This window comes from Salvia splendens, chromosome 14, assembly GCF_004379255.2.
Source record: "Salvia splendens isolate huo1 chromosome 14, SspV2, whole genome shotgun sequence".
Taxonomy (NCBI): Eukaryota; Viridiplantae; Streptophyta; class Magnoliopsida; order Lamiales; family Lamiaceae; genus Salvia; species Salvia splendens.
Window position 1 is genome coordinate 24775366 of NC_056045.1, and position 25763 is coordinate 24801128.

General features: G+C 36.5%; 1 protein-coding gene across 2 annotated transcripts; it reads right to left on the reverse strand.

The window, feature by feature from the left end:
- Nucleotides 1–183: 183 nt before the first annotated feature.
- Nucleotides 184–20485, reverse strand: LOC121763706 (calcium-transporting ATPase 10, plasma membrane-type-like). Of its 2 annotated transcripts, XM_042159764.1 has the most exons (34): nucleotides 20063–20485; nucleotides 17150–17266; nucleotides 17035–17074; nucleotides 16327–16448; nucleotides 16100–16231; nucleotides 15915–16004; nucleotides 15376–15445; nucleotides 14442–14512; nucleotides 14272–14355; nucleotides 14048–14125; nucleotides 13889–13963; nucleotides 11516–11599; nucleotides 11346–11428; nucleotides 11147–11255; nucleotides 11012–11067; nucleotides 10698–10740; nucleotides 10533–10616; nucleotides 10282–10419; nucleotides 9705–9770; nucleotides 9522–9620; nucleotides 9270–9380; nucleotides 8928–9098; nucleotides 8468–8527; nucleotides 4316–4480; nucleotides 4096–4212; nucleotides 3577–3675; nucleotides 2840–2977; nucleotides 2666–2766; nucleotides 1788–1833; nucleotides 1567–1701; nucleotides 987–1094; nucleotides 808–899; nucleotides 553–653; nucleotides 184–473 (listed from the first exon to the last, which is right to left on the reverse strand). In XM_042159764.1, the coding sequence occupies exons 1-34, from the start codon at nucleotides 20213–20215 to the stop codon at nucleotides 469–471; spliced, it is 3243 nt and encodes a 1080-aa protein (XP_042015698.1). In that variant the 5' UTR covers nucleotides 20216–20485; the 3' UTR covers nucleotides 184–468. The 2 variants fall into 2 exon arrangements, with proteins under 2 accessions (XP_042015698.1, XP_042015700.1); XM_042159766.1 differs by lacking the exons at nucleotides 4096–4212; nucleotides 4316–4480.
- Nucleotides 20486–25763: the final 5278 nt, after the last annotated feature.

The following is a 25763-nucleotide window of genomic DNA, read 5'->3' on the forward strand; positions in this document are numbered from 1 at the left end:
AAATAAACAGGTACAAAATGATCAAAATCAAACTGTGATGTACCGTACATTTTGATGAAAATCTCAAATCTTAAATACAAACTGTATCATTAATTAGTTAAAAGGCTCATTTTGAAAAGATACATATTCCGACAATTTGTGGAAAATTAGATCACTCGCAAGTCCATAAATGGCGAAAATATCTGCAAGGTAATACACACCCACATATATATATATAATAGTATATATGATTTTGGAATAATAAACACAATGTGACCTAGAAATGAAATGGCTAACTTTACAATAAAGTCCGGAAAAGAGACTTTAGAAAAAGTCGAGGCATTAAAAGAATAATCCAGTTAAAGAGTATGGAAACAAAAACCAAAACTGGAAACCTTGCCTCTATATTGCTGTTAGTACTTTTCTTTTCTATGGAAATGTTAGCCTATTCCGCTGAAACCCATAACCAAATCTTATCTTATCAGTCTCTTAACCTGCAAAAACAACAAACGACAACGATTAACCCACAACATCTCATCCCCACATGAAAGCAAGTTCTGCAACTAACATTACCATCATCAGTGTCCCTCTGCCTTCGGATTTTCTTCGAAAAGGATTCACCAATGGGCGTCTCTGGGACAGGAATTAGTTTCCCAATAGCAGCAAGAGGCCAGCTGTTGATAACCACAAACCAATAGTATTATCAGCTGTCTAATAAAAATGACCAATTTATAACCAGGCGCCATCGACTGATACTAAAGACAGAATCTATTTCCAGGTTATATTTCAAAGTGCATATTCCAATAAGGATAGAACCTGACTACGAACCTGATACTACCGATAGCAATGGAAATGAGCCACAATTTCCAGCTCAGACGAACAGTAGTGGCAAACTTCCCCAGGAAAAAGATTATGACAAGCTAGACAGGGAATGAGAGCATATAAGGGATTGAAGATGATGAAACGAGACAAAAAAAAACAGCAGTCATCGTGTGGAATAGAAATACCTGAAGCACCACTTCAAGGCCAACTATTCCCATGAACAGACGGTTCTTGGTGACCCCTGAAAACACGTTCACCTCATCTGGTTTCCGAGCGTTAAATTCATTGAATACCTACATTTGCAGACATTAACAAAGATGTAAACACCATATAGCTGTACATCCTTCACATCTCCCGCGAAGTATAATTTATAGAAAGGGATATTAGTCTCTCAAACCATGAACTTTGGTTAAGTTCAGAAATGTCCCGTGAACTTTAAAGTTTGAAATACAATACAAGCACTTTCATTTTTCCTGATTTTTCCCATGAAATCAATTTGACTAAAAATGGAAGCTGATTTCGCAAAATCGAAAAATGATGTGGCAATCAATGATGCAGTTTCTAACAAATCAGCTTCAACTTTAAGTCGATCAAATGAATTGTTTGAAGTGGCGTCATTTTCTATTTCACAAACCAGTTTCACTTTGAAGGCAATTTGATTTCATGGGGATAATCAGGAAAAAAAATCATGGGCAGAATTCGACCAAAGTTAATGTTTAAGCTAATATCCCTTTAGAGAACTATAATCTTTAGTATTGCTCTAACCTGACAGAAGACGAATGCATTGAATATCAATGTATTATTCACTCGAAAAGCATGATCTTTGTTATCATTCTGCAGATTCAGGATATCCCTTCCCCGAAAGTTGAGGATTAAGAGCACAGTAACTTGATATAAAGCCTACAATTAATCGAAAAAAAGATGAGACCAGTTCTATCTCAGCTATTAAATGCAATTTCACAAAGTTATCATAGAGCACATCATACCTGTATTATCAAATTCCTCCACATGATATTCGTTATAAGAGGTTCCCTAGAATACCAATAATTTCATTGTCAAAATATATCATTAAGTTAACAATTGGAAAATCATTGCACTAGGATAGAAGATAAGGTTTAGAAAGCAAATAAGTCAGATGGAAGCATCACCAGCGCTACACCGTTCGTGATATAAGAATATGAAACAAATTAAAAATGCTCAGTATCATGAACATGGGCAGGTTTAAGCAAGTCACAAGCTCTTGTTCTAGATAACAAAACAACCAGAATCATTTTTTCATATGGAAAAGACATAAGAGCATAACAAACACATAGAATGCAACCAGGACATGCTAACCCTAACTTTTTAAGGAATATATGTCAATGCAGCAATACAAAGCATGGTTCAGGTAGCTAGCATAAAACTATGTCCTTGCAAAACAGATTGCCAATGCGATAAGTCAGAAAACATATCTCCTAATCTGAATAAAATTCATTATGAGCACTTATATAAAGGAATGCATAGGAACACGAAAAACCAGTGCCTAACACTAAACTTAGAACTGATAAACTCTTGATGATACAAAATGAAATTTTTGACGAGTTTTACTCACTTAGCATTGAAGAACTACTACAAGAAAGAAAAGAAAGCCAAGCGACATTATTAAAATTTGGTTCCTTAGCATCTTATACACAGATTTACAATCCATATAATCATTATATTCCAACAATGTGGTACTAAATTATTACTAGAAACTAGAAAGAGCAGAAATTGATATCAGATGAGATGAAGAGCCAAATCATTTAAGTTTAAAGCAAGGAGAAGAATAGTAGAAATTGTGGAAAATGCGAGTATCAAAACTGTGAAAGGCTTGCACAACTCTTACCTTCTACCAACAGGTGCTCTACGCATAAGATGATCAGTGGGAGGCTCTGTGGCTAGTGCAAGTGCTCCTAATGTGTCCATGATAAGGTTCACCCAGAGAAGCTGGATATCCAAAAAAAGGAACCAATATTTATACAACTGAAGCATACCTCAACAAGAAAGAGAGGAAACACACCTGCACAGCATTGAGTGGAACATTGCCAGCAGAAACCGCAGCAACAACATTGATAACCAAAGCAGCAACGTTAACCGTAAGTTGAAACTGTATGAATTTCTGAATATTGGCATAAACAGATCTTCCCCATCGAACAACCTACAGTTTTCATAGCATTTAACACCTTAGCTACAGGCTCAAAAGAAAAGAGTTGAATAGTTTCCCTTTGAACCAGAAGCCGCGTACGTAACCTGGTGATAGTTAAATATGAAGGCCCAGGTTTCAAGAGAACATCAAAGACTACAACCACATTCATTAAAATGTAAGCTCTTCAATATAAGAACAAAAAATCATGACTCCTAGCTATTTAGACTTCGGAAGAAAACCAATTACAGGCTCATTTAATTTTTTTACAATTTATATTCCTATTATGTACAGGAAGTTTCTAGATAATGCTGATTTGAAATAAATATTAGCAAACTGATCAAGCATAAAATATACAGTTGAATTTGAACTTTGAAGACCAACAAAACTTCAAAATACAAGAAACTAGCACCACTGAAAGAATACGAGATTCAAATTACACAAAAGTATCACGATAACCTGAAAATCAGGTGGGCAAAGACCACAGGTCCACAACCACATACATTAAAGTGCATGTCTCCAATATAAGTACAAAATTCACATACCTATTCATAGAGTTACCAGTGCATGAGACAAGCAAGGGGAAACTACATAAATAAATAAAATTAACTAACCTTCACAACAGAAGAGAAATTGTCATCCAATATAATGATATCTGAACTCTCTTTTGCAACTTCTGTGCCTTGGATGCCCATTGCAAGACCAATATCAGCCTACGACATTATCAAGTTGCAAATTTCATTAATTAGCTCCAGAAGCTGAATGCAAGAGGGTAACACACAGACAAATGCTTCTATAAACAACTCCCTTAAATCTATGAAACAACCCTTTTAAGCAGAAAATAATGACATCTAACCATGAACCCACTACATCCCCAACTGTTTATTCTTAAAAAGCATTTCAGCAAGTCCAGCTGAGATATTATTACTACTTTATTCACAATCTTTATAACAAATTGTGCCAACTAATTCACAAGTGACAACATTCTAGAGATAGGATACCAAAGTTATTGAACCATTAGCGATTTTGGTATCTGCGTAAAAATGAATAAAAATGTGCATGCATAAGTTGTTGGCCTCAGCATCAACTATACATGACAAAGCCATATACCCCAAACAAGTGAAACCCCAGACCTCATGTAGTGCAGGAGCATCATTTGTACCATCTCCAGTAACAGCAACTACATGTCCCCTCTTTCTTAATGCTTGAACAAGCAGGAGTTTGTCATTTGGTGATGACCTTCCCATCACCTACGCCAAAAAGGTAACTCAAAATGATTACCAATCGTCTACGACCAGCACAGCTGTACACTAACTAATAGATTAAGAGTCAATGTCAATCCTCATATCATACCGAAATCTTATCAGCGATTTCTAATCTCTGTGTTTCCGTAAGGGTACGGAATGCCTTTCCTTCAATAATATTAGGCTCAGTTGCATCTGCATTAGAGACTAATATACCACACTCTAAGGCAATTGCTTTAGCTGTTTGAAGATTGTCACCAGTGACCATGCGCACCTAGAAAATCGATAGAGCAAGAAAAAATAAAAATGGCTGCATAGCTAAGAAGTTCCAGAGTCAAACAAAAAAACAAATAAACAGGAAGTAACACTAAAAAACAGCATGTATGAATCTAAATATATTCCAGCTGGCCCACATCAAAGCTGTTAATATAGTATATGATTTCTATCCCACATCGGTTATGTAACATAGCCTAGCTTAGTTACTTGTATATATATGTGGCCTATGTTTACTAATGAAAAATACACTACTACTTTCTCCATTATGTCTCTATATTTTACTGTTCTACATGGTATCAGAGCGGGTTCGAATTCGTAGCTAGTTTTGTAAAAAAAAAACGAAAATTAGGGTTTCAAAAATTAGGGTTTTTTTTCTGCCTCCGCTGCTCCTGCTCCTGCTCCTGCTCCGCTGCTCTGCAACTGTTATCTGCCTGCAACCTTATCTGGCTACTGTTCTACTCCTACTCCGTTGCTCTGCGCTATCATCTGCCTGCGCTGCTGCCCGCTACTTCTTTTTTATTGACTTGCACTCTTGCCTACTGCTCTGCATCGGATTCACTCTCGTTTTATCATGTCTGATTTTAGACCTCCAATTGGAACCACCATTAAGCTGAATGGTTCCAACTATATGCTTTGGTCTCGTGCTTTTTTCCTATTTTTGGGATCACAGAAGAAGAAAAGCCATGTTCAAACTGCCCCGCCTGCTACTACAGATGCCAACTACGACACTTGGAGTGCCGATGACTGCTCCGTCATGACTTGGCTTCTCAATAGCCTAGAACCAGCCATCAGTCAAAATATCATGTGCTTGGATAGTGCCAAAGCCATGTGGGATGCTCTACGGGAGATGTTCTTCAATGACAAAAACGTTTCTCGGGTATTTGAATTATATGAGAAACTTTTCTCTCATACTCAGGATACTCAGTCAGTCAATGATTACTTCTCTACCTTGAAAGGCCTCGCTGATGAGATCTTAGTTTATCATCCTCTTTCCTGTGATGCCACAACAAGAGCAAAACAATGGGAGGAATTCATGGTAGCAAAATTTTTGTCAGGTCTTAATGCTGATCTCCAGCCACTTCGAGATAGCTTAATGGCTAGTGATGACATTCCAACGTTGTCTAATGCGTTGTCTCGCGTTCTTCGTGTCTCCACCGGGCGTACGGAATCCACCTCGTTTGATAATTCAGCTATGTCTGCTCGCGGTCGAGGTTCGTATGGTGGACGTGGCCGTGGACAGGGACGTGGCCGAGGTCGAGGACGAGGGTTTCATGATCGACTATGTGATCATTGTGGTCGTTCGAATCATGAGTCTGATAAGTGTTGGAAGAAGTTTGGCAAACCAGATTGGGCTAATAACATTGAGTTTGCTGCGCCAAGTTCTTCATCTACTACTACTGATGCCTCTACCTCTGTAGCTGCGTTTGCTGTGTCTCCTGGTAAGTCTTGGATGTTGGATTCAGGTGCCTCTACCCATATTACTGGTACAAAATCCCTTTTGACATCTTTTTCTCTATCTTCTTTCCCATCTGTTCGTCTTGCTGATGGCAACTATTCTCCTGTAACTGGCACTGGTGTTGTCAAACCCACTACTCATATTACCCTTGATAATGTTTTGTTTGCCCCAAATTTTCCAGTCAGCTTAATATCTATTGGTCAGCTAACAAAAACTCACAATTGTTCTGTCACTTTTTATCCTTCATATTGTATCTTTCAGGACCTGCAGATGAAGAGGACGATTGGTGGAGGACATGAGCGTGGCGGTCTGTACTACTTGGATAATGTTTCACCTGTCTCTCCTAGTGCTCTCTCTGCTGCTGTGTCTCCATATCAGTGGCATTGTCGTCTTGGTCATCCGTCTTCTGCTAGTCTTCGTAGTTTAGTTCCAGTTGCGTCTGTTGATTTTAATTGTGAGTCATGTGAGTTGGGCAAACACCATCGCACTTCCTTTCCTTCTCGAGTCGAGACTCGTAGCTCTTCTATTTTTGATTTAGTTCATTGTGATGTTTGGGGTCCGAGTAGGATTGAGTCCAGAGGGGGTTTCAAGTATTTTCTAATTCTTGTTGATGATTATTCCCGTATGTCATGGTTGTATTTGCTTAAACACAGAAGTGAAGTCCCTACTGTTCTAAAATCTTTTTATCATGAAATAAAGACCCAATATTCTGTTGATCTGCGTGTTCTTCGTACTGATAATGCTCTTGAGTTCACACAACAGTCTATCTCATTTTTTTTGTGAATCTCATGGTATAATTCATCAAACCTCTTGCTCTCACACTTCTCAACAAAATGGGGTAGCTGAGCGTAAGCATCGTCATGTTTTAGATGTTGCGCGTACTCTTATGTCTCACATGCATGTGCCTAAGTATCTATGGTCTGATGTTGTTCTTACTGCATGCTTCCTTATTAACAGGATGTCATCTAGTGTGTTGCATGGGGATATTCCTTTTTCGTGTCTTCATCCTGATAAACCTCTTTATCATATTCCTCCACGCATTTTTTGATGTACTTGTTTTGTTCATGATCTGACTCCTGGGTTGGATAAGTTGTCTCCTCGCTCTATTAAGTGTGTTTTTCTTGGTTATTCTAGAACCAAAAAGGGATACCGATGCTTTGACCCTCTTACCAAACGTCATTATATCTCTGCAGACGTTACTTTCTTTGAGTTTCAGCCTTATTTTACTCATTCTCAAACTAAACCAACCAGCCAGTTATATCATACTCCTTTACCTGCCCAAACTTTTGTTTCTCCTATGTCTTCTGCTCCTCCTGCTCCTCTTTTACAGGTCTATACACGACGTCGTCGACCTGCAACATCCCCTGAAGCCCCTGAAACAGTACCAACAGTCTCATGTCCACTGCCATAGTCATCTTCGCCTCCAGCTTCTGAAGATCCACCTCCTTCTGATGAGTTACCCATAGCCATTCGCAAAGGTAAACGTACTTGTACCACCAAACACCCCGTATCTAATCATGTTTCCTTTACTCGCTTGAGTGCTCCTTTTCGTGCCTTTGCTCTTTGCCTTTTGTCTACAGTGATTCCAACTTCTTACCAAGAGGCACTCAAACACCCTTTATGGCGAGCCGCTATGGATGAGGAGATGCGAGCTCTCTTGAGTCGTGGTACTTGGGTTCTGGTCCATGCCCCTGATTCGGTGGATATTGTGTCTTGTCGTTGGGTGTTTACCATAAAATTTCTGGCTGATGGCAGTATTAATCGTTACAAAGCTCGGCTTGTGGCCAAAGGATACACGCGAACTTATGGTGAATTCGGCTATACATGAATATTACACCAGGGTTCCGAGGTGAATTCGGCTGGAAGTTTCTCCTTATACTATCATCCAATTAGAGAATGATAATGACTCGCTCTCTAAACTTCCTTTAAAAAAGACGCAATTGTACTAGCTTGTAGCCAAGTGCTCAATTACAAAACCAACCAAGTGAACCAAATACTCCCTCCGTCCCACTCAAGATGTCCACCTTCTTTTTTTGTTTGTACCACTCAAGATGTTCACTTTCTATATTTAGAAATAAATTATTCTCTCCTCTCCTAATTAAAATATTCAATCACTTTTTCATTCTACTTTATCATACTCAACAAGTCCACCTAAAATCCCATGCCATTCAAGAATGTGGACATCTTGAATGGGACGGAGGGAGTGTAAAATAAGGAAAAAAATTATGAGATGACTGATTACATGGTCTTCGTCTTAGTATTATCAAAAGTGGTTACAGACCTATAGAATTTGGGCAGGCTTGGGATTGAGAATTGTGACCAAAGAATACATGTTTATACTTTATCGATGAAAGGTGGGAGCATTTCAATAAAAAGTGTCAGGTTATTAAAATCATGACCAAACCAAATAACTGTTAAAAGAACAAAAAAAAGAAAAAAAAAAAGAAGTACGATAGATTAACATAGCATAAATCAGAAAACCCATATCGCCTATGCGCCAGATGTTAGTGACGTAATAAATGCACATACCTTTACACCAGCATCAGTGCACAATTGGACAGCATCTTTTACTCCAGGTCGGCAAGGATCCTACACCAAAATATTTTTACGCTCATTACCAATAACACTCATTTGGGTCCAGAAAGCATAAAAATGAGACATTTGGCACATACATGCCAGTAAAATGTCCAAGAAATCATTAATTGTCAAGACACTCAACATTGATGTCTACCAGAATAAATGAAAATGCAACGGATGATGTAAAGAAGCCTACAACTTTGAAGAGGGATAGCACATTTTTATAGATTGCTAAATGCAAAAAATTGAATCAGTTGATTCCATTCGTGATGCAAATATGCAGATAATTTCCAAAAATGCTAAAAAGTGTAGGGTGAATAAACTTCATAAAATGATATACAAGTATAAGTTACAGAGAAACTCGTGAAAAATTAATAGGGAGCATTTAAGGCAAAACACTAGTAACAAGCACCTTGATACCAACAATGGCCAGCAAAATCAGGTCTGACTCAGGTAATTGCCAATTTTCGAGTTCTTCAGCAGTAGATGGAACACTCTTTGCGTCATATGGCCTGTAAGCAATGGCCACACAACGCAAGCTCCCTGCAGCCATATCTTCAATGGCTTTCTTATAAGATGATAGCTACAGAAGAAAACAAAAAGGCACTTTACAGCAAACCAAACTTTTAAGTATCCTAAAATATAAAAGAATGCTGACTATTGAAATTCTTATAAAACTCACAAATATTTCCTGAATACCATAAAAATTAATAATTTAGTGGTACCATAAAAATAAATAATTTTACTAACACACCTTATCCTCATCCAGCGTCAGCACATGGCCATCCGTATCAATGTAATTTGTGCAGCAAGCAAGTACTATTTCTGCAGCCCCTTTCCAGTGCACACGAACTTCAGAATCAGACTGCCAGAACACCGAACATTAATTCACCAAAAAGAAAAATGAAGAACCATGCAACTGAAGAAAGTTTATCCAGAATTCTTTGCATGAAGAAAGAGAGTAACATGACCAAAAATATATCACCAAAGCCAATTATGAAATTACCACTCTAATTGCGACACCGCCTCGCTTCTTCTCTGAGTTAAATGGAAAGGCATGAATAATAACTGAATCTGATCGAGCTGAAAGAAAATCCATTCCAAGCTGTAGGAAGACAACAAGGGAAATTAAGTTGACGTATAGAACACGACACTGCTATAAAGCCAAAAAAAGTTTTTATTGCACTACATTTACTCCCCACTGCAAAATTGCCTTTTCTGTCGGTGATCCTGAAAGCTCCGGAGCTCCGCCAGCCTAATAAAAACCAGCTATGTAAGTGTCCCCTAATTCAGCAATGAGAAAAGACAGATAAAACACACTAGAACTATCACAGGTTATAACTTACAAGAGCCTATAACTAAGAATATGATGTAAGCAACGAGATAAGATGCTTGTTTACTTTGAACAACAGCTTAAAGTATTCTAGAGTAGTGCAAGACGAAAAAAATTAATTGGACCCAACAAAAACTAAAATTAGCATAAAACATAGTGATTTCATGTGTAGAGGTTTATATGCATCATGACAAACACATAATTTAATAATAGTTTACACTTTACATAACATTGGAACTCACTGGTACCAAAGCAAAACTTGACAAGTATAAAACAATCACAATAAACTGTCAGAAAGTGAAAAAGAGATTTTTTATGCCATCAGATCAAACATGCAATCTGTGAGCAACATTCCACCCAGCAATTCATTTATCCCTATTCAGAGATGAAATGTAAACAAATATAAGCAATCAGAACACCCTCTAAAACATACTTCAGGGACAAATACGCTTCCAGTTGTGTTTTGTGCAATGCCTTCGATCAGTAGAGAGATAACTTTAGAAGGGAGAAGTGAATTATTGTCTGGTGGATCAATTTTCTTTCCACACGCAGATACCTCCACTACAGTCATCTGCACAAGAAAATATTATTGCTTGCAAACAGAAATCAACACTCTAGATTTCTATATTATCCAACTGCCTTAGAAGCCACCAAATTCAGGACCAGAAAAAAACTGATAAGCACCTCATTCAGAGTTAGGGTCCCAGTTTTATCGCTGCAAATGGTAGTTGCAGAGCCCATTGTTTCACAGGCTGAAAGCCTCCTCACCTGCAGTTTAGTCGTTAATAAACTCACAGAAGATATAGAGAAAATATCTGAGAGAAGGGTCTTTGTAGCACGAATGCATACCAATGCTTTATCAGCCATCATTTTCCTCATTGAATATGCAAGCCTGAAATGCACTTACATATTAAAGAAGACAATTAAAGAAAACAAATGTGTGGTTTTACACTATTTGCAGTGTAAACTGTAGCAATAAATGCATAAGAAGCATAACCAGACCATTAATTTAGAGTGTAGAATCAAGCAGGTCAAATTATCATCATTTCTAACACAATTTACATTCGAACAAGCAAGCACATAATGGCCAGAGACCAAAACTACTATTTCCAAAATGACAAGCACAAGTGATAATGAAGCATAATATTGAACAATAAACATACGTGAGAGTGACAGCCAATGGAAGACCTTCTGGTACCGCAACAACCACGATTGTCACCTGTAAATTTTAATTCGACAATTCATCAATACAAGATGAATAGACATTAAAATATCAAATCTAGTCAATCAATACATACTGCAACGGTGAATATCTTTACGAATCCATCTATTGCATCACCAATTTTAGTCTTCCCAGCTCTGAATTGGACTGTGCCATCAGGATCTTTTGTATGTCCAGTAAAAAATCTGCTCGTTATCAAAGTAATATATAATGATTCAACTTCCCAAAATAAACGGTGAGTAAAGAATCAGATACTGTATCCATAAGCAAGTTACCTGGCCACAAGGACAATGAGTACAAGAAGTGCTACTCCCAGACCAACCATGCCAATAAAAGTAGCAACCCCATTCAATCGTACCTAAACTCATCGCCGTGTTAAAATGTCACAATCAGGCAGACACATAAGAATCAGAAAAGTGTTACCAATGCTCCATTTAGAAGTAACCTGTAATGGTGTTTCCTCGCCATTATCTTCTGATATGCTTGCCATAAGTAATCCCCATTCAGTATTTATTCCGACACTAGTTACCTGTGAAATCCCAATGAAAACTCAGATGGCAGTTCATAGTAGAAACTCAGGATGGATGTGATAGAAGAACACATGCCACTTTCATGATAAGCGGTTCCCACATATTGATTTACTTCAGATGCATGCAGTGTTATTAAAAAGCAGAGATGGCGGCACCGTGGCGGATGGCGGTGGCAGTTTCTAGGCTCAACGCCACCGCCACCATGTGATATGGCAGTTTACTCCCTTTTTTGAATGGCGGCCGCCATTCGCGAAGCGCCGTGGCAGGACATGGCTTTCATGGCGGTCGAGATGCCTTTTTGCCTTGTAAAACAACCCCACTTACCCCACTACCCGGCCCACGTGACATGTAACCTAGCCCATTGGCCATTATAAACAGTCTATTTATAGGGTTTATGGGAGTTTCTGGCTTCAAAACCATAACCGCTGCTGTCAATCCAAGTTATCGTCTCTCCAGTCTCCACACGCACAAGGCTCCAGATTCTAGATTTTCATTCACGATTCAAGATAACAGAAAAATTTTATGTACTACTACTTGGACCATCCACAATAGCATCAGACTAGCATAGTCTAGCCAAAAACTCTTCCTGCCACATCATCATGCCCTTCCTACAGCCTAGCCACTATCCTAGCCAAGTAACAGCCTAGCAATAGGCTAACAATAGCCTAGCCAATGCCCTAGCCCAACAAATAAATTGACAAATACGATTTAATTCATTTTAATTATTGGTGTTTATCAAATATTAAAAAAATGGAGTGGAATGAGTTGTAAATATAGAGTATAAATAAAAATATAAAAATAAATAAATAAATCGGGTAGCCTATTGCTCGCCGCAAAATAGGCGGCCAGCGATCGGCTAGCCGGTTAGTCCATGCCCAACCTCTCGTCCGCTCCGCGCTCGTCCTTACCGTTAGCCGATTGCAATAGTGGACTAGACGCCCGCCCTAGCCGCTAGCCTGTGGCTAGGGCGGGCACTAATCCACTATTGTGGATGCTCAGTTTGTATTAATTCCACTATTTAATTCTCTCTCTTTTCTTATAACTGTTCTACTCGATGCATGGATTAATTTCACTGTATAATTCTCTCTCTTTTCCTATAACTATTCTACTCAATGAAAGCGTCTCCATAATTATTGTCTTCCACCATTTAATTTTCTAATTTTCCTATAACTATTCTAATTTTTTTGCATCTTATGTTATGTATTATATTTTATTTATTTTTAATTTATCGACCGCCATTTACGCCATAATACCGCCATGCCGACCGCCATATCCCTATGGCGGTTTTTTGACCGACCGCCATAAGCCGCCATACGCTATTAATAACACTGGATGCATGGCCTACATGTCAATCTAAATTTCTAAACAAAGCTTAATTTTAAAGCCAAAAATCATGGCAGATAAATGTTGTCAAATATGCAGTCCAAATAAGATAAATGACTACACCTCTTGAACTGCAAGCAAAAATGTTGCATTAGCTAAAATAGTTTCCCATGACCCTTTCTAATTTCATTTCCATGACATACCCATGTAAGAAACACTTGCATGTCAACTAGTCATAATATAACTAGAGTATAAAACCTAGTGTAAACTTAACTACCAACTAAACCTAGGGTTATAAATGAACATAGCTACTAGTGAGCTATTCGAGGCTCGGGTTGAAAAAAGATCATTAAGAGCTTGAGTCGATACTCGATAGTAAACGAGCCGAGCTCAAGTATGATTCAGAGCACTGTAACTTTATCGAGCCAAGCTCAAGCCAGATGGTAATCTATCCCTTGAGCTCACAAACATGGTCAAATTCATTTGTTCATGAACATGTTCGCAAGCTGGTTAATCAAGGTTGTTCGTGAACATTCAATCGAGCCACTGCATGAGCTTTCAGTTGAATATTCAATCGAGCTCGAGTAAGATGTTGATCAGGAGCATAGTTGGAATATCTAGCTCGAGCTCAACCTCAAATACGTTATTATCAAGTATCACATTAGCTGAGCTCGAATCAAGCTCGAACACCCGAATATTAAAACAAGCCAAGCTCAAGTCAGCTAGTATTCTGCTCTACTCAGCATACTATAGTTGAAGTAACACAGAATTTCAGTTGATGCATATATCATTAAAAGTAATCTTATCAGTGTGTTTATATGATTTATCCATATTTCCTATCAAAACAACATAGCACATTCACTAATTAGATTAATTTGTACATTCTTAAGCAAGCAAAGCCATTGTTCTCTCTATTTCTTGAAGATATGTCAATTCCAAAAACTATTTAAGAGAGAGAAAATTACCAGCATTGTCCCATACCCATCAGCAATCTTGCATCCAGACATAAGAAAAGGTGATCGTACAGGATCTTTGTGAACCTAAAACAGAACATACTGAAGAGTAAATAAGAGCATCACATTGTGACCAACACAACATAGAGCAACAGGTTTCTTCAAGCATACAATTTTACTTTCTCCAGTCATGCTTGATTCATCAACTGAGAGGGAGTGGCCGGATATTACAAGTCCATCTGCTGGCACCTATATGCATATGAAGGGCATAAGTCAACCAAATGCAAACATAAACTCTATAAACCACCGCATAAAGAAAATAGAACTCTTGCTCCAACACATGAAGAATATTCTAAAATTAAATCAACAACAGAGAGTAAGGTCTTCTCAATAACCTGATCACCAATTTTAAGAGGCAGGACATCACCAACAACTATTTCAAATATTGAAATCTTAGTCCTGCGCCCACCCCTTATCACCTGGAGAATATTTCAAGGAAACATAAGAATAAGAAATCACATACAGGAGGCAGTATATGCAGAAAACTTTATTCACATTACCCTACCTCCATTTGTATATTTTCCTTCTCTTCATTCAAGTTCTGAAATTGAAGGGATTGTTTGTAATCACTTACAGCTGCAAAATTTTAAAACAATATGAATTTCTTATTACCAGCAGACATGAGCACAAGAAAATTCTTATGGTAGACATCTACTGCCACTGCAGCTCCAAGCAAAATAAAAATGAAAAACAAAAAAACACACTTGCTTCCCTCTCTTTCAAGAAACCATATTAAACATTTCCAATCATTTGTCCCTAAAACACCATAATCCAGAAAAATAAAAAAACTACATACAGAACATATTATGGAGTAGAAAGCATATTCAAATTGTGATCTTTCATTCCACAAGAATCAACAAACACTACACTCTGGCTAAGGGAAAAAATTGTTTTTTCATCATTTTATTTAATTATAGTTTATAAACCCAACTTTCAGTTCATCCTCTAAACTCAACTGTCGTAAAAAATTTAAATAGCCCAAACTTTGCTCCTTAGTTGGATTTATGGTCAGAAGTTAATTTCCAGCACCTAGGACGTCAACTTATTGACATGGATTTTTTTCCCACATCACAACCCAAAATGACATTGTTTGAACACGAACTAATAGTAGTAGTATGAGATTGTCAAGTAACATCATGACCCAAAACGACACGCGAAAACTTAGTTCGGGCAATAAATCAAACTAAATAGAAAAGTGGAGGCTAATAATTAAAAAAATTCAACAGTCAAGGCTATAAACTGAACTTCGCATCAAATGATCAAAGTTTAGGCTATTTAAAATATTTGATAGTTAAGGCTAAAATAAGTTTCGCTCAGAATTTAGGATATAAAATTATCTTTTGATTCTCACTGAAGGCTATTCAAGCAAGCTGCATCGAGGTCTGCAACGTCAGCTAAAACTAGTATAACAAACAATGTAAATCACATACTAATATTACCTGTAAAAACAATGACTATAAAAACCGCCACGGCAATGCTTCCTCCATCATACCAGCCTTCTTTTATACCCTAAATGGAAAAAAAAAAGTATAGGGACTAATAAAACAGAACCATAGGCATGAGAACACATGGCCATAAATAAATTTTTTTGAGTTTCAAACCCAGTTGCTTAAACAAGATAATCAATTCAATGGGCAAACCAAAGAAATGAATAAAATATCTCTTACTTGAGATATCTTATGAATTTACCAAATACTCCAATTAAGGACAATAAATTTATAGAAGCAATCACTAATAAGATCTGGTGAAAATGATGATTTCTGTTAATTACTTGTACAAGATTATAGACACGATATCGAGGAACACCTTGATCGATCCACAAAAAAAGAGAATAATGTACATTACTCTAGCAAATAGAGCAAGACAGCAATCAACTATCAGCACAAGGATAGAAAAGTCACAATCAAGACATGGGCAGCCAAGGCAGGGTGCACCATATATAGCTATCCCATAATCATGCCTTGAAACTTAATCTTACCTCAGTCTTTATACCCAGTACCAAGGAAGCAGTTGCAGCAACCATCAAAATTATCAGAGTAGTATCTCGACAAGCATCCCAGACAAACCTCTAGAGGAAAAAATAAATATACAAATAAAAAAATTTTCCATCACTTCTTTAACAGAAAAGGTATTAGGATTTAGAAAACAAAACTAATCACTCACCCAAAAACTCCTCCCTTTCTTTCGAGGATATGTGTTCGACCCAAATGCGTTCTTCCTCTTTATGAGGTCAGACTCATCCCCAGATACACCATTGTCCTGATTAGATTTTAACTTTTCAGCCAATCCTTTAACCTGGCCAGACAAAGTAATGAAATAAGGATGACATTAAATACATATAAAAAAATATTGTTAAACAATATGTGAATACAAAGATGCAATGAACTTACCCCCCCATTTCGCTGCAAAAGAGAAAGATCGTGATCCTTAGATATTGCCACTAGTTCTTCTGAGCTGATGCCGAAATCAACACTTCGAGTAGGACTCGATGGTAAAGTTGAAGTTACTGCACCTGAAATGTTACACAAAACAGAAAATGAGCATAGAACTATGTATGGCCAAATATAAGATTGTCACTATGATAATTGTCAACAATGTAATTTTTTCAAAGCAGATGATCGACTATAAACAGTTTATATGTCCCTGATAAGAAAATGTCAAGAAAATGATGACAATAGTGTGATGGTAAGAGCTTGTATTTTTCCAGATTAACACGACAACTAGTACAAGGTTCATAAGTAAAAGATGATATTGCAAAATATAGTACTCCCTCCGTCTCAAGTTACTTGCACTGTTGCTTTTCGGCTCGTCACAAACTCCTTACACTATTTATAGTTTAAGTAAGAATTAATGCATTTAATTAATATGTTAGTTTAAGTTAAGAGCTCCTTTATTAAGTGATGTCTCATTACACTTAAAATTCTAATTTAATTACACTAAAAAATCAATCCCAAACCTAAAATGAAAAGTGCGAGTAACATGGGACGGAGGGAGTACAATAAAAACTTGAGCCGGCACTAAAATGGTATACTTCAGTTCCCACGTAAGTTTAATCAGTAAGGAATTTATTCTGCACAACAAAGCAAAAAAAGAATTACCAGGCAGTCCTTTTCCAGCCTCTTGGAACAAGACAGCAGCCTGGTTAAGAAATCACAGTTTAGTAATCAAATGAATGAACATTAGTCATCTGATTAAATAAGAATGTTAAATTACCCTAATGACTTGAGCATGTGTTCTAATCTTAGCAACTAACTGCCTTCTCTCTTCTTCTTTCTTCAAGTCCAATGTATAACGAAATCTTCTTGAAGCATTTAGGACAAGCGCTGCTTGCTGAAATAATAAGAAAAATATTTGAATTGACTGGTAATAGACACTTTAGTTTTGGACAAACCAATGACAAAGTAGATAATCAAGGTCCACCCAAATCCACATAAGCAAGCATATTATAGATAGTAGCTATAGAAGTTCAAAAATAGTTCGTCTGTTGCACAAGAACTAGAGACACCAGAATAAACCGATCGTAGAAGCTTCACAAATGGCAATCCATTGCCACTACCACCAAAGTGCTGCTCGGTCTATGTCAATGAGAATCAAACCATGAAAATACTGAGTCCAGCCAATACGGCCTTGCCAAACAAATTCAACAAACTACAGTTCACATGCACATAAAACTAGCAGCGGAACTCACCCTACCAAAGATAACAACAATTCGACATTACAGAATAAAAAAGGGAACTGCTAATCCATATCCACTCTAATGGGGAATGTGTAATCTGAGCTAGCAACTGGACAAAATGTGCAAGATATAACATCTAGCTACAACATAATACTCACTGCATTAATAATCAATAAATCAATGCAAATGTTTTATACTATAAGTCTATAACCACTCGGTTTGTGAAGTAGTGAACATAAAGGGATGAGAGCAAGACTGATCTGCACACATGCATTTGAGTTTTGGGAAGTGGACCAACCAATGATAAGCCTTCTTTTGATATTCAGAAACACAATTTGCACGTGCTAAACCAAATAGAACTAGGAATCTCTATGACTATTATGGCGTGTTTAGTTTTGTAATAATGGCAAGTTAGAGATCTATATATGCACATTGCTGATGTTTGGTTTGGCATAACCCTTTTCTGCATGGACCATGTATTGGGCTTCGGCCCGAGCATTTGATGCAGTAAATGATGGTCAGCGTGTCGGGCCAAATGACCACAATACTTATCATGTTTCGGCATTGGAACCATGTAATGGGATTGCATTTTCCTAAAACCATCGTGTCTCCCACCCGTAAATTTCCACTTTGTTTCAAATTTGTTACAATGTTATATCTTCAAGGATAAAGTTTCTCCCCTTGCAACCGTCGATGGTGCTACACGCCCACCACAAAAATCTGGCCAAGATCCACTGTCAAGTTTCCAAGGTGTGGTCAGTTTACTCTGTAATCTACCTTAAATTAGAGCTTCCTAGTTTGTCGAATTATGTTCTCCCAATTCGTGCGATGTTAAGGTTTCCTATATAGCATCGGCTATGAGCAAAAGTCTCTAAATGCATGTATTTGCTTGCAAGGTCTTCTTCCCCGGTTTCGTAATTAGCTATGTCTGACGAGATTTTTCTTGGCCCACAAATTGAATTCTCAATTGTTTAATCATAGTCTGCGGCATATGGAACAATTTGAAATTGTTGGCTAGTGTGGTTTAATTTTTGGTTATGACTTATGATATCAGAAGATGCAAATCAGTGGATATTGGAGTAAAGCGGCGGATGTGTATTAAGTTAGAAAAAGAGGGGAATCTACATAAAAATGGAGGGTACGGGTGGAAATTCTTCGTATTACCATAAATAAACCCTAAACCAAACAGAGGAAAATGCAACCTGATATAACAATCTACCAAACCAAACAGGTAAGTAAGAATCAATTACTTAAGAAAAGACATGCCAAATCAGGATGCCTATCGTTCCTTGAGAAATCATCATAACTATAAAACCAAAGACGCCCTTAGGTTATTGAGTATGAAATGCCAACAGGAGGTAATGAGCTCAAGTTTTGAACATATAGGAAAGTAAAACTACCCACGTGGAACAGCGAAACTTGGTATCTAGAATGAGGATTACATGCTCATTAATAATTTCCCTCCTGTTCTTTGGCGTTTTATATGCTGGAATTTTGATCAAATAGTTAGCATTGATAAATTATATCCACTCATGTGTGGACTTGTAAAAGCCTGATAAATCAAGTTCAAATAGCACACGAGTCATAATTAGGAAAGAATGACAATTCATTTATTAAAATCACCAAAAACCAAATACACAAAAATAAGTAACAGAAGAGAGAGAGAGATAGAGAGAGAGGTAGAAGAATATGCATAGTTAATTTGTTACGTACCCTGCTCATCCTTATTTGACCAAAATGGCCATAAGAGAAGCAAATGCATGTGAGATAATTATCGTTGCTCGGTTAAGACAGCAGAAATAATGAAAACAATTGTTTACCACATGAGTAGTAACTGCTCAAGATTAATGTCAGCTTACGTATAACGCGGATGCACTACAAATGGCATTGCCTATATGGAACGAAAATAAACTAAACTTGAAAATTTGTCTGGTTGAATTCCATAAGTATCACTCTAATCTTCCACTGGTTCAGGAAATATGATGTGTTTACAATGGTATCATGGTATGCACAATGCTCAGTGGCAAAGCATTACGCAGAAAATGCAGTCTCATAATTTTGGGGCGAACAAGAGCGATAAAAGGTAGGAGTATAAGAAGAATCGAGTATGCTATATCCACTTAAGAAGGCATCCTTACAAAAAAGAGATGCCATAATCGGATTTCTTTCCAACCTAGTATCACGAGTTCAGTTATCAACACGCATTTCAAATACCTTAATAGGCGTGAAATGGAACACTGCATCTCATCAAATCACTCCATCAAAGAAAAATTAGGATGACTATTGAAGGTACAAAACCACATCCTCCGTTATGAGTTATGAACTGGTAATACAAATAAATCAACTGAAGCAAACATTACACGAAATGAAAATGGCCAAAAAAACTTAATAATAAAGCAATCGCCAACAAATGAAATAAGATGAGAAATGAACCAATGCGGCCGACTTACCCTCCACCTACGAAGCCGGTGCACTGGTGCTCTCTTCGTCCGAACAATGTCGAACGGTCCAGCGCCATCGTCTTCATCCTCCGGATAATCACGATGGCTACTCCCCGCCTCGAGGTCTAACCCTTTCTTTTTGTAGTTGATTTCTTCAGTCATACCTAATTCCCTCACTTAATTCCGTTCCTTAGTCGCAGGAGAGATGACACCTTCGAATCTTCCCGAGCACACCGCCGGAGAGCTGAGATTCAGCCAATGTCGACAGTTACTCCAACACTTCAACTTATACAACTGAGATTTTAGTCGCGAAGACGATATTGAAAAGGCGTGAATACAGCACGAAAAGGCGGAACAACCGCGGTGAACGCCGGGAAAAGAAACCACCGCCGTTAACGAGAGTGGGGCATTCACACAGATATCGCGTGTTGATAGGTGTGTGAAATTACCTGGAAATTTCTCATTAATAGCACTACTATATTCAAAATTCAAATCGTGTGCGGGCAGGTGCACGGTACTTCGCGTGAGGACGAATCAAATATTCGATTGTGTGAAAAAAAATTAAAAGCTAGGAATAAGTATTTATTCCAATTTTTGAATCGGGAATAACTTTAATTTACTTTCTCGATGGAAAGTAAAATATTTCTTTTTTTATTAGTAAAGAATATTGGTGCAAATATAATTTGATTCTGAATTTTGAACTTATGAATATTTGATTTCATGCTTAAATGGTAACAATAGCGTGCGTAGGCACTAAATTTTGGAATATATTTTGAGGCATTTCAAATCCTTAGGTTTGAGACATTAAATCTTGGAATATATTTGGAGACATTTGAAATCGATTCTACAAGGATTATAAAAAATATTGTCGTTTGAAATGATTTGTTTATTATTTTATGCTCTTATCTGTCTAAATTTCTTAAAATGTTCACATAATCTAACTTCACCAAATCTCCTTCAAATATTTTTAATAAATGAATGCTATACTAAACAATTTTGTTCAATTTGAAATTTGAATTACAAAAGCACATTTAATAGGGAAATGAATAGGCGTCATAAGTCATAAGCACGTTGCCCAGCACATTATTTTGTGAGGATTCAGAATAATAAGATCAGTTATTATATATTTTCCCTTATTTTCTTTTATAATGTGTAGTACAAATGTACAATTGTACAAAGTAGTAGTTTAATTTTTTTCGAAAAAAGTAAAGTTTGAAAATTGAGTAAACCTGACATTTTGTGTAGAGATTATTATAGTCAACTTAATTTGTTAAACTTTCAAACCAAGTTAGAAATATGTTGAGTATGTCATGGATTTGTTGTATATGTGGCTATTTTTTGTCGGTAAACATTTTAATTAAATTTTAAAGAAATGAAACAAAAATTTATCAATCCAATAAAACTGTATAGTGTTACGTGGTTAATGATTCCCACCAGAAAGAAAATAAAGATTTATCGCACCTTTTTGTTTATTAATGATTAACTACGTATTTTCTGTAAAATTATTCTGGATAATCTTGAATCTTTCTCCCAATTTTGACCATTTATTCTGGTAATTCGATGCGCCATATATGATCTGTCACGTGCATACGAAATATAGGTAATAATAGTACAGTACAATATAATCAATGGAGGGGGTATAAAAAGAATAAGTTTTTGATGAGTTATTAGTTGATCACATAATTAAAATCTATAGTTTATCGATATTTTTTTTCAAAATTTCTATGTGAGTACACAGTTTTGTCCTATGAATACAATATAGTATTAACTCATGTGATGCAAGTCACAGTAATGTATAGTTTGTAAATTTTAAAAAATGTTGCATTGCCCGCGATGGTGACTCTTATTATGACGTTTGGATTTAACTAAATACAATGTTGCATCGCATTTTGAAGTATATTGCAATGACTATGATGGTGCGTCTTTGATTTATGACGTTTGAATTTAACTGAACACAATGTCGTGTCGCATTTCAAAGTGTGTTGTAGTGACTGCGATGGTACATCTCTGATCTATGATTCAAATAGTAATTTTTATAAAATTATAGTATGTCATTTTGAGATCAATCCACCAGCTACACTTCTCTTTATTCTTCTTTTGTGATTTATTTTAACAGTTCTTTTAATAGTATATCTATAAAAATATGCAGGGACGGATCTAGCATTAAGCTAGACGGGGCAAATGCCCTGCTCATATTTTATTCTTTATATATATGTATAACCAATTAAACAGATTTTTGTATTAATCTTCTACTAATTGCCCCTTCTTTAAATTTTAAAATTTCTCCATGTATATTTTTGCCCTTCTTGCTACGAATTTCTCGATCCGTCCCTGAAAATATACATGCCTCATTGTCAAGCTGTAAGATATACTAGTAGGAGTGTTCGATTGCAAGATTATATCTAATGATTAAATATAGAATTTTAGGTTTGTTTCGTAAGATTAAATGTTAAAACTTAATGCTCGATTATAATCATGTGAATTAATTTGCCAGTTCACTATAACTAAAATAATCTTACAACTTAATTTTATATAAATTATCATATGATAATAATTAGTCATTCAAACCAAAAGTAGTACTCAAGGTAGGGCTCAATTCCAAATTCCGGCCTTTTAACTTTTGAGTTAAAATTCTGGCCTTTTACTTTGGCTTAATTTTTCAATAACATTCAATGTTATGCAATTTTTGCATATTTAATATACTGTATATCTTAGACAGCTCGTATTTCATCAAGCGATTACATTTTGATACTAGCAAAATAACATACGTCGTTTAGAACCAATCAATATTAGTAACTTTTATTAATGTCTCGCAACAATCAAAAGATTGGCTCAATGAGAATGAGAATAAATATTGATGAAAATTAGTAGTACTAACTACAAAACTCGATAATAAAAAATTGATGATTTTATTAGGTCTCATGCCTTTTACTTTTGACTATAACGTGGAGTAGTTGATAATCAACGTGTTATTGACGATGTTTCCAAAATTATTAACAAAATTATTATACTACTACTGAATTTGTTTCATACTCTAATATGGTGTAGTATTTATGAAATTATATTTTATAGCAGTACTATCTTCTTTTTTTTTTTGAAAGGGTTAAGTTTATGTGAAGTTTGCCAATAAGCAATACCCAACAAGCAATCGTCGTGGACGGTTCCTTTTCCCTTTTTTTAAGGTAGACGCAAATAATTTATGGTAAATAAACATATTACCACTATTTTAATATCTAATCTACCAATGTACAAGTAATTAAGTTCGCATTTCTTGGGATATTAAGAACGTCAGATTAAATACAAATTCATTTTACACGAAATCACAAATTGCATTGAATTGAGGAATCTAGACAGCGATTTTTTTATGTATAAATCTCAGGTGTAATTTGTCGCATGAGTTGGACTAATTGACTAATTAACACGAGATTAGGGATGAGAGATTTAAGTCGTGAGCATTAAGTGTGTGTGTCTGTGTGTGAGAGAGAGGAATAAAATGGAATAAATGTACTAACCTATTTAGGTAAAACAAATTTTTAGGTGCCTTGTACAGTTGTACTTTGATAAGGAGTAGTAGTATGTTTTTATACAATAATTTTATTTTAGTAATTTTTAGTATTTTCTCTTATAGTAGTAGTACTATTTAATATCATTAAATTATTATTTCAATAAAGTAACAGTGTTGTCGATATTTTTTTATTCAAATGTAAAATACAAAGTATTTTATTTTCTATAACTTAATTCTTCCTAGTTTTTGTTAAACTTGTATAAATATATCGAATTTTAGTCACAATGTCATTTTCTACTGTCAAATGTATATCCATAAATGTTCACGCCTCTTTATGAAAGATGTTGTTTAGTCTATTCAAAAGAATATATTTCCGCATTAGATTAGATGGAACATTGTTTTATATTAGAAAGGTAAAGATGATACTTAATGTGAATTTTATTATTTTATTTGAAGCTTTTTATACAAGCTCTTATAAATTGTTTGGCAAAATAAGCTCTTAAACAACTTATAATAAATTGAAAAAATTAACTCTTACAACTTGTAAGCTCCCCAAAATATAATTTCCACGATTCTTATTAATTTTCATAACCTTATAACCAATAATCTTCTTACAAAAATTACTTTACTGCGATTTGTATTTTCAATACACACAATTTCATCTCTATTCCTCTCTCTCTCTCTTTCTCATTTATAGCTTTATCATTCAAAGTGCAAACACATTCACAACTCAATAATTCTCATGAAAAAAAACAATAAAAATAGATGGGGCAAAAATAAAAGAAAAAGAAAAAAACGGAAAAACATAATGATTTAAGAGATGGAAATGGAAAATATTCTGGGTTGCTTTCACCAACTCTAACAAAGCCACTCTACCATTTTTGGAAAGTAATTATTGATTGATCAATGGCTTTTACCCTTTTTAACTTTTCACTCATCAAATATTTGGTTTACAAGAAAGGAATAGACAGCCAGGCCAGGTGATGCAAAATGATACGGTGAAAGATTTAACTTTTCACTCATCCTATTCGAGTGTCCACAATGGTGGCCCTCAATTTACTCATCCTATTCGAGTGTCCACAATGGTGGCCCTTGAGGGCCACCAAAGTTGGCCCGGCCATCAAATGTGGCTCTCCGTGGCCCTCCACAATGGTTAAAACTAAAAATCAACAAGGGCCTCTCAAAAATAAAAATTAATTTTTTTATTTTGTTTAATTATATTTTTAAATTTAATTATAATAAATTTAATCAGACTAATAATTTGAAAAATAAACATAATTATCATTAGACTATACATCTATGACTAATTAATCTGCAGTGGGGGCCGCGGCCCCGAGCCACCAACCGCCGCTCCCCCACTGTGGACACTCTAAGAAACATGCACAATTTGTCAATGATACAAAAAATTTCAAGTTTCTTTCGTAGTCATACAAAAAAAATGTTAATATTGGAGTATCATTTATACAAAGAAATTCTCTAGCTATGAAACTAAAAAATTCTTAAGGCCATCCACAATGAGGCGGACGATAGCGCGCCTGATGCATCGGGCGCGCTATCATCCGTCACTGTGGCACCGAGGACGACGGATGATGCGTCGTCCACGCCCGACGCTTAGTCCGCGGACGAAGCGCGGGCGATAGGGCATCGTCCGCGCTTCGTCCACCCACTGTGGGCGACGCGGACGATAGCGCGGACGATGCAATGCGTTTTAGTTTTTTTTTTTAATTCGAAAATTTTGTTATATATACCCCAGCTTCACTTTTCTTTTGTAACTTTTCGTTTAATTTTTAAACTCTCAAATTGCGCTATAAAATGGATTCCGGTGGATACTCAAGTCCTAGTAGCCCGATGTTTGGAGATGGCGCACGGTGGCCGGGTACACAACCTGGCGAATATCGGTCGTTCGACGCCAACACGCAGTATGATCCGGACTTCAGTACAGATTCGTACGGTCTCTCCGACATGGAGTCGTCTCCAACTCGCCGATCCTGATATCGACCCCGACCCCGACGACGATCCAGGCGACACTTGCCTACGCGGATTTGGCAACGGCCTCAATGGCCCGGACGTTGTTGGATACACACAACGCCCTTATGAAGTGTACGGATCCGGCCCAAGCCGAGCGCCTCCAGAGGTTGAGCGATGAGTTGAGCCGGAAGTTGGGGCTTTTATAGGATACTCATTTTTTTTATTTCTAACTCGTGT

Excerpts from the sequence above, each read along its gene's own strand:
- LOC121763706 (XM_042159764.1), bottom strand. The coding sequence starts at position 20,215 with ATGACTGAAGAAATCAACTACAAAAAGAAAGGGTTAGACCTCGAGGCG. Across the intron at positions 13,964-14,047 it reads TGACTGGAGAAAGTAAAATT|GTTCACAAAGATCCTGTACG; the intron begins GTATGCTTGAAG and ends GTTCTGTTTTAG. Across the intron at positions 654-807 it reads ATTGCTATCGGTAGTATCAG|CTGGCCTCTTGCTGCTATTG; the intron begins GTTCGTAGTCAG and ends GGTTATCAACAG.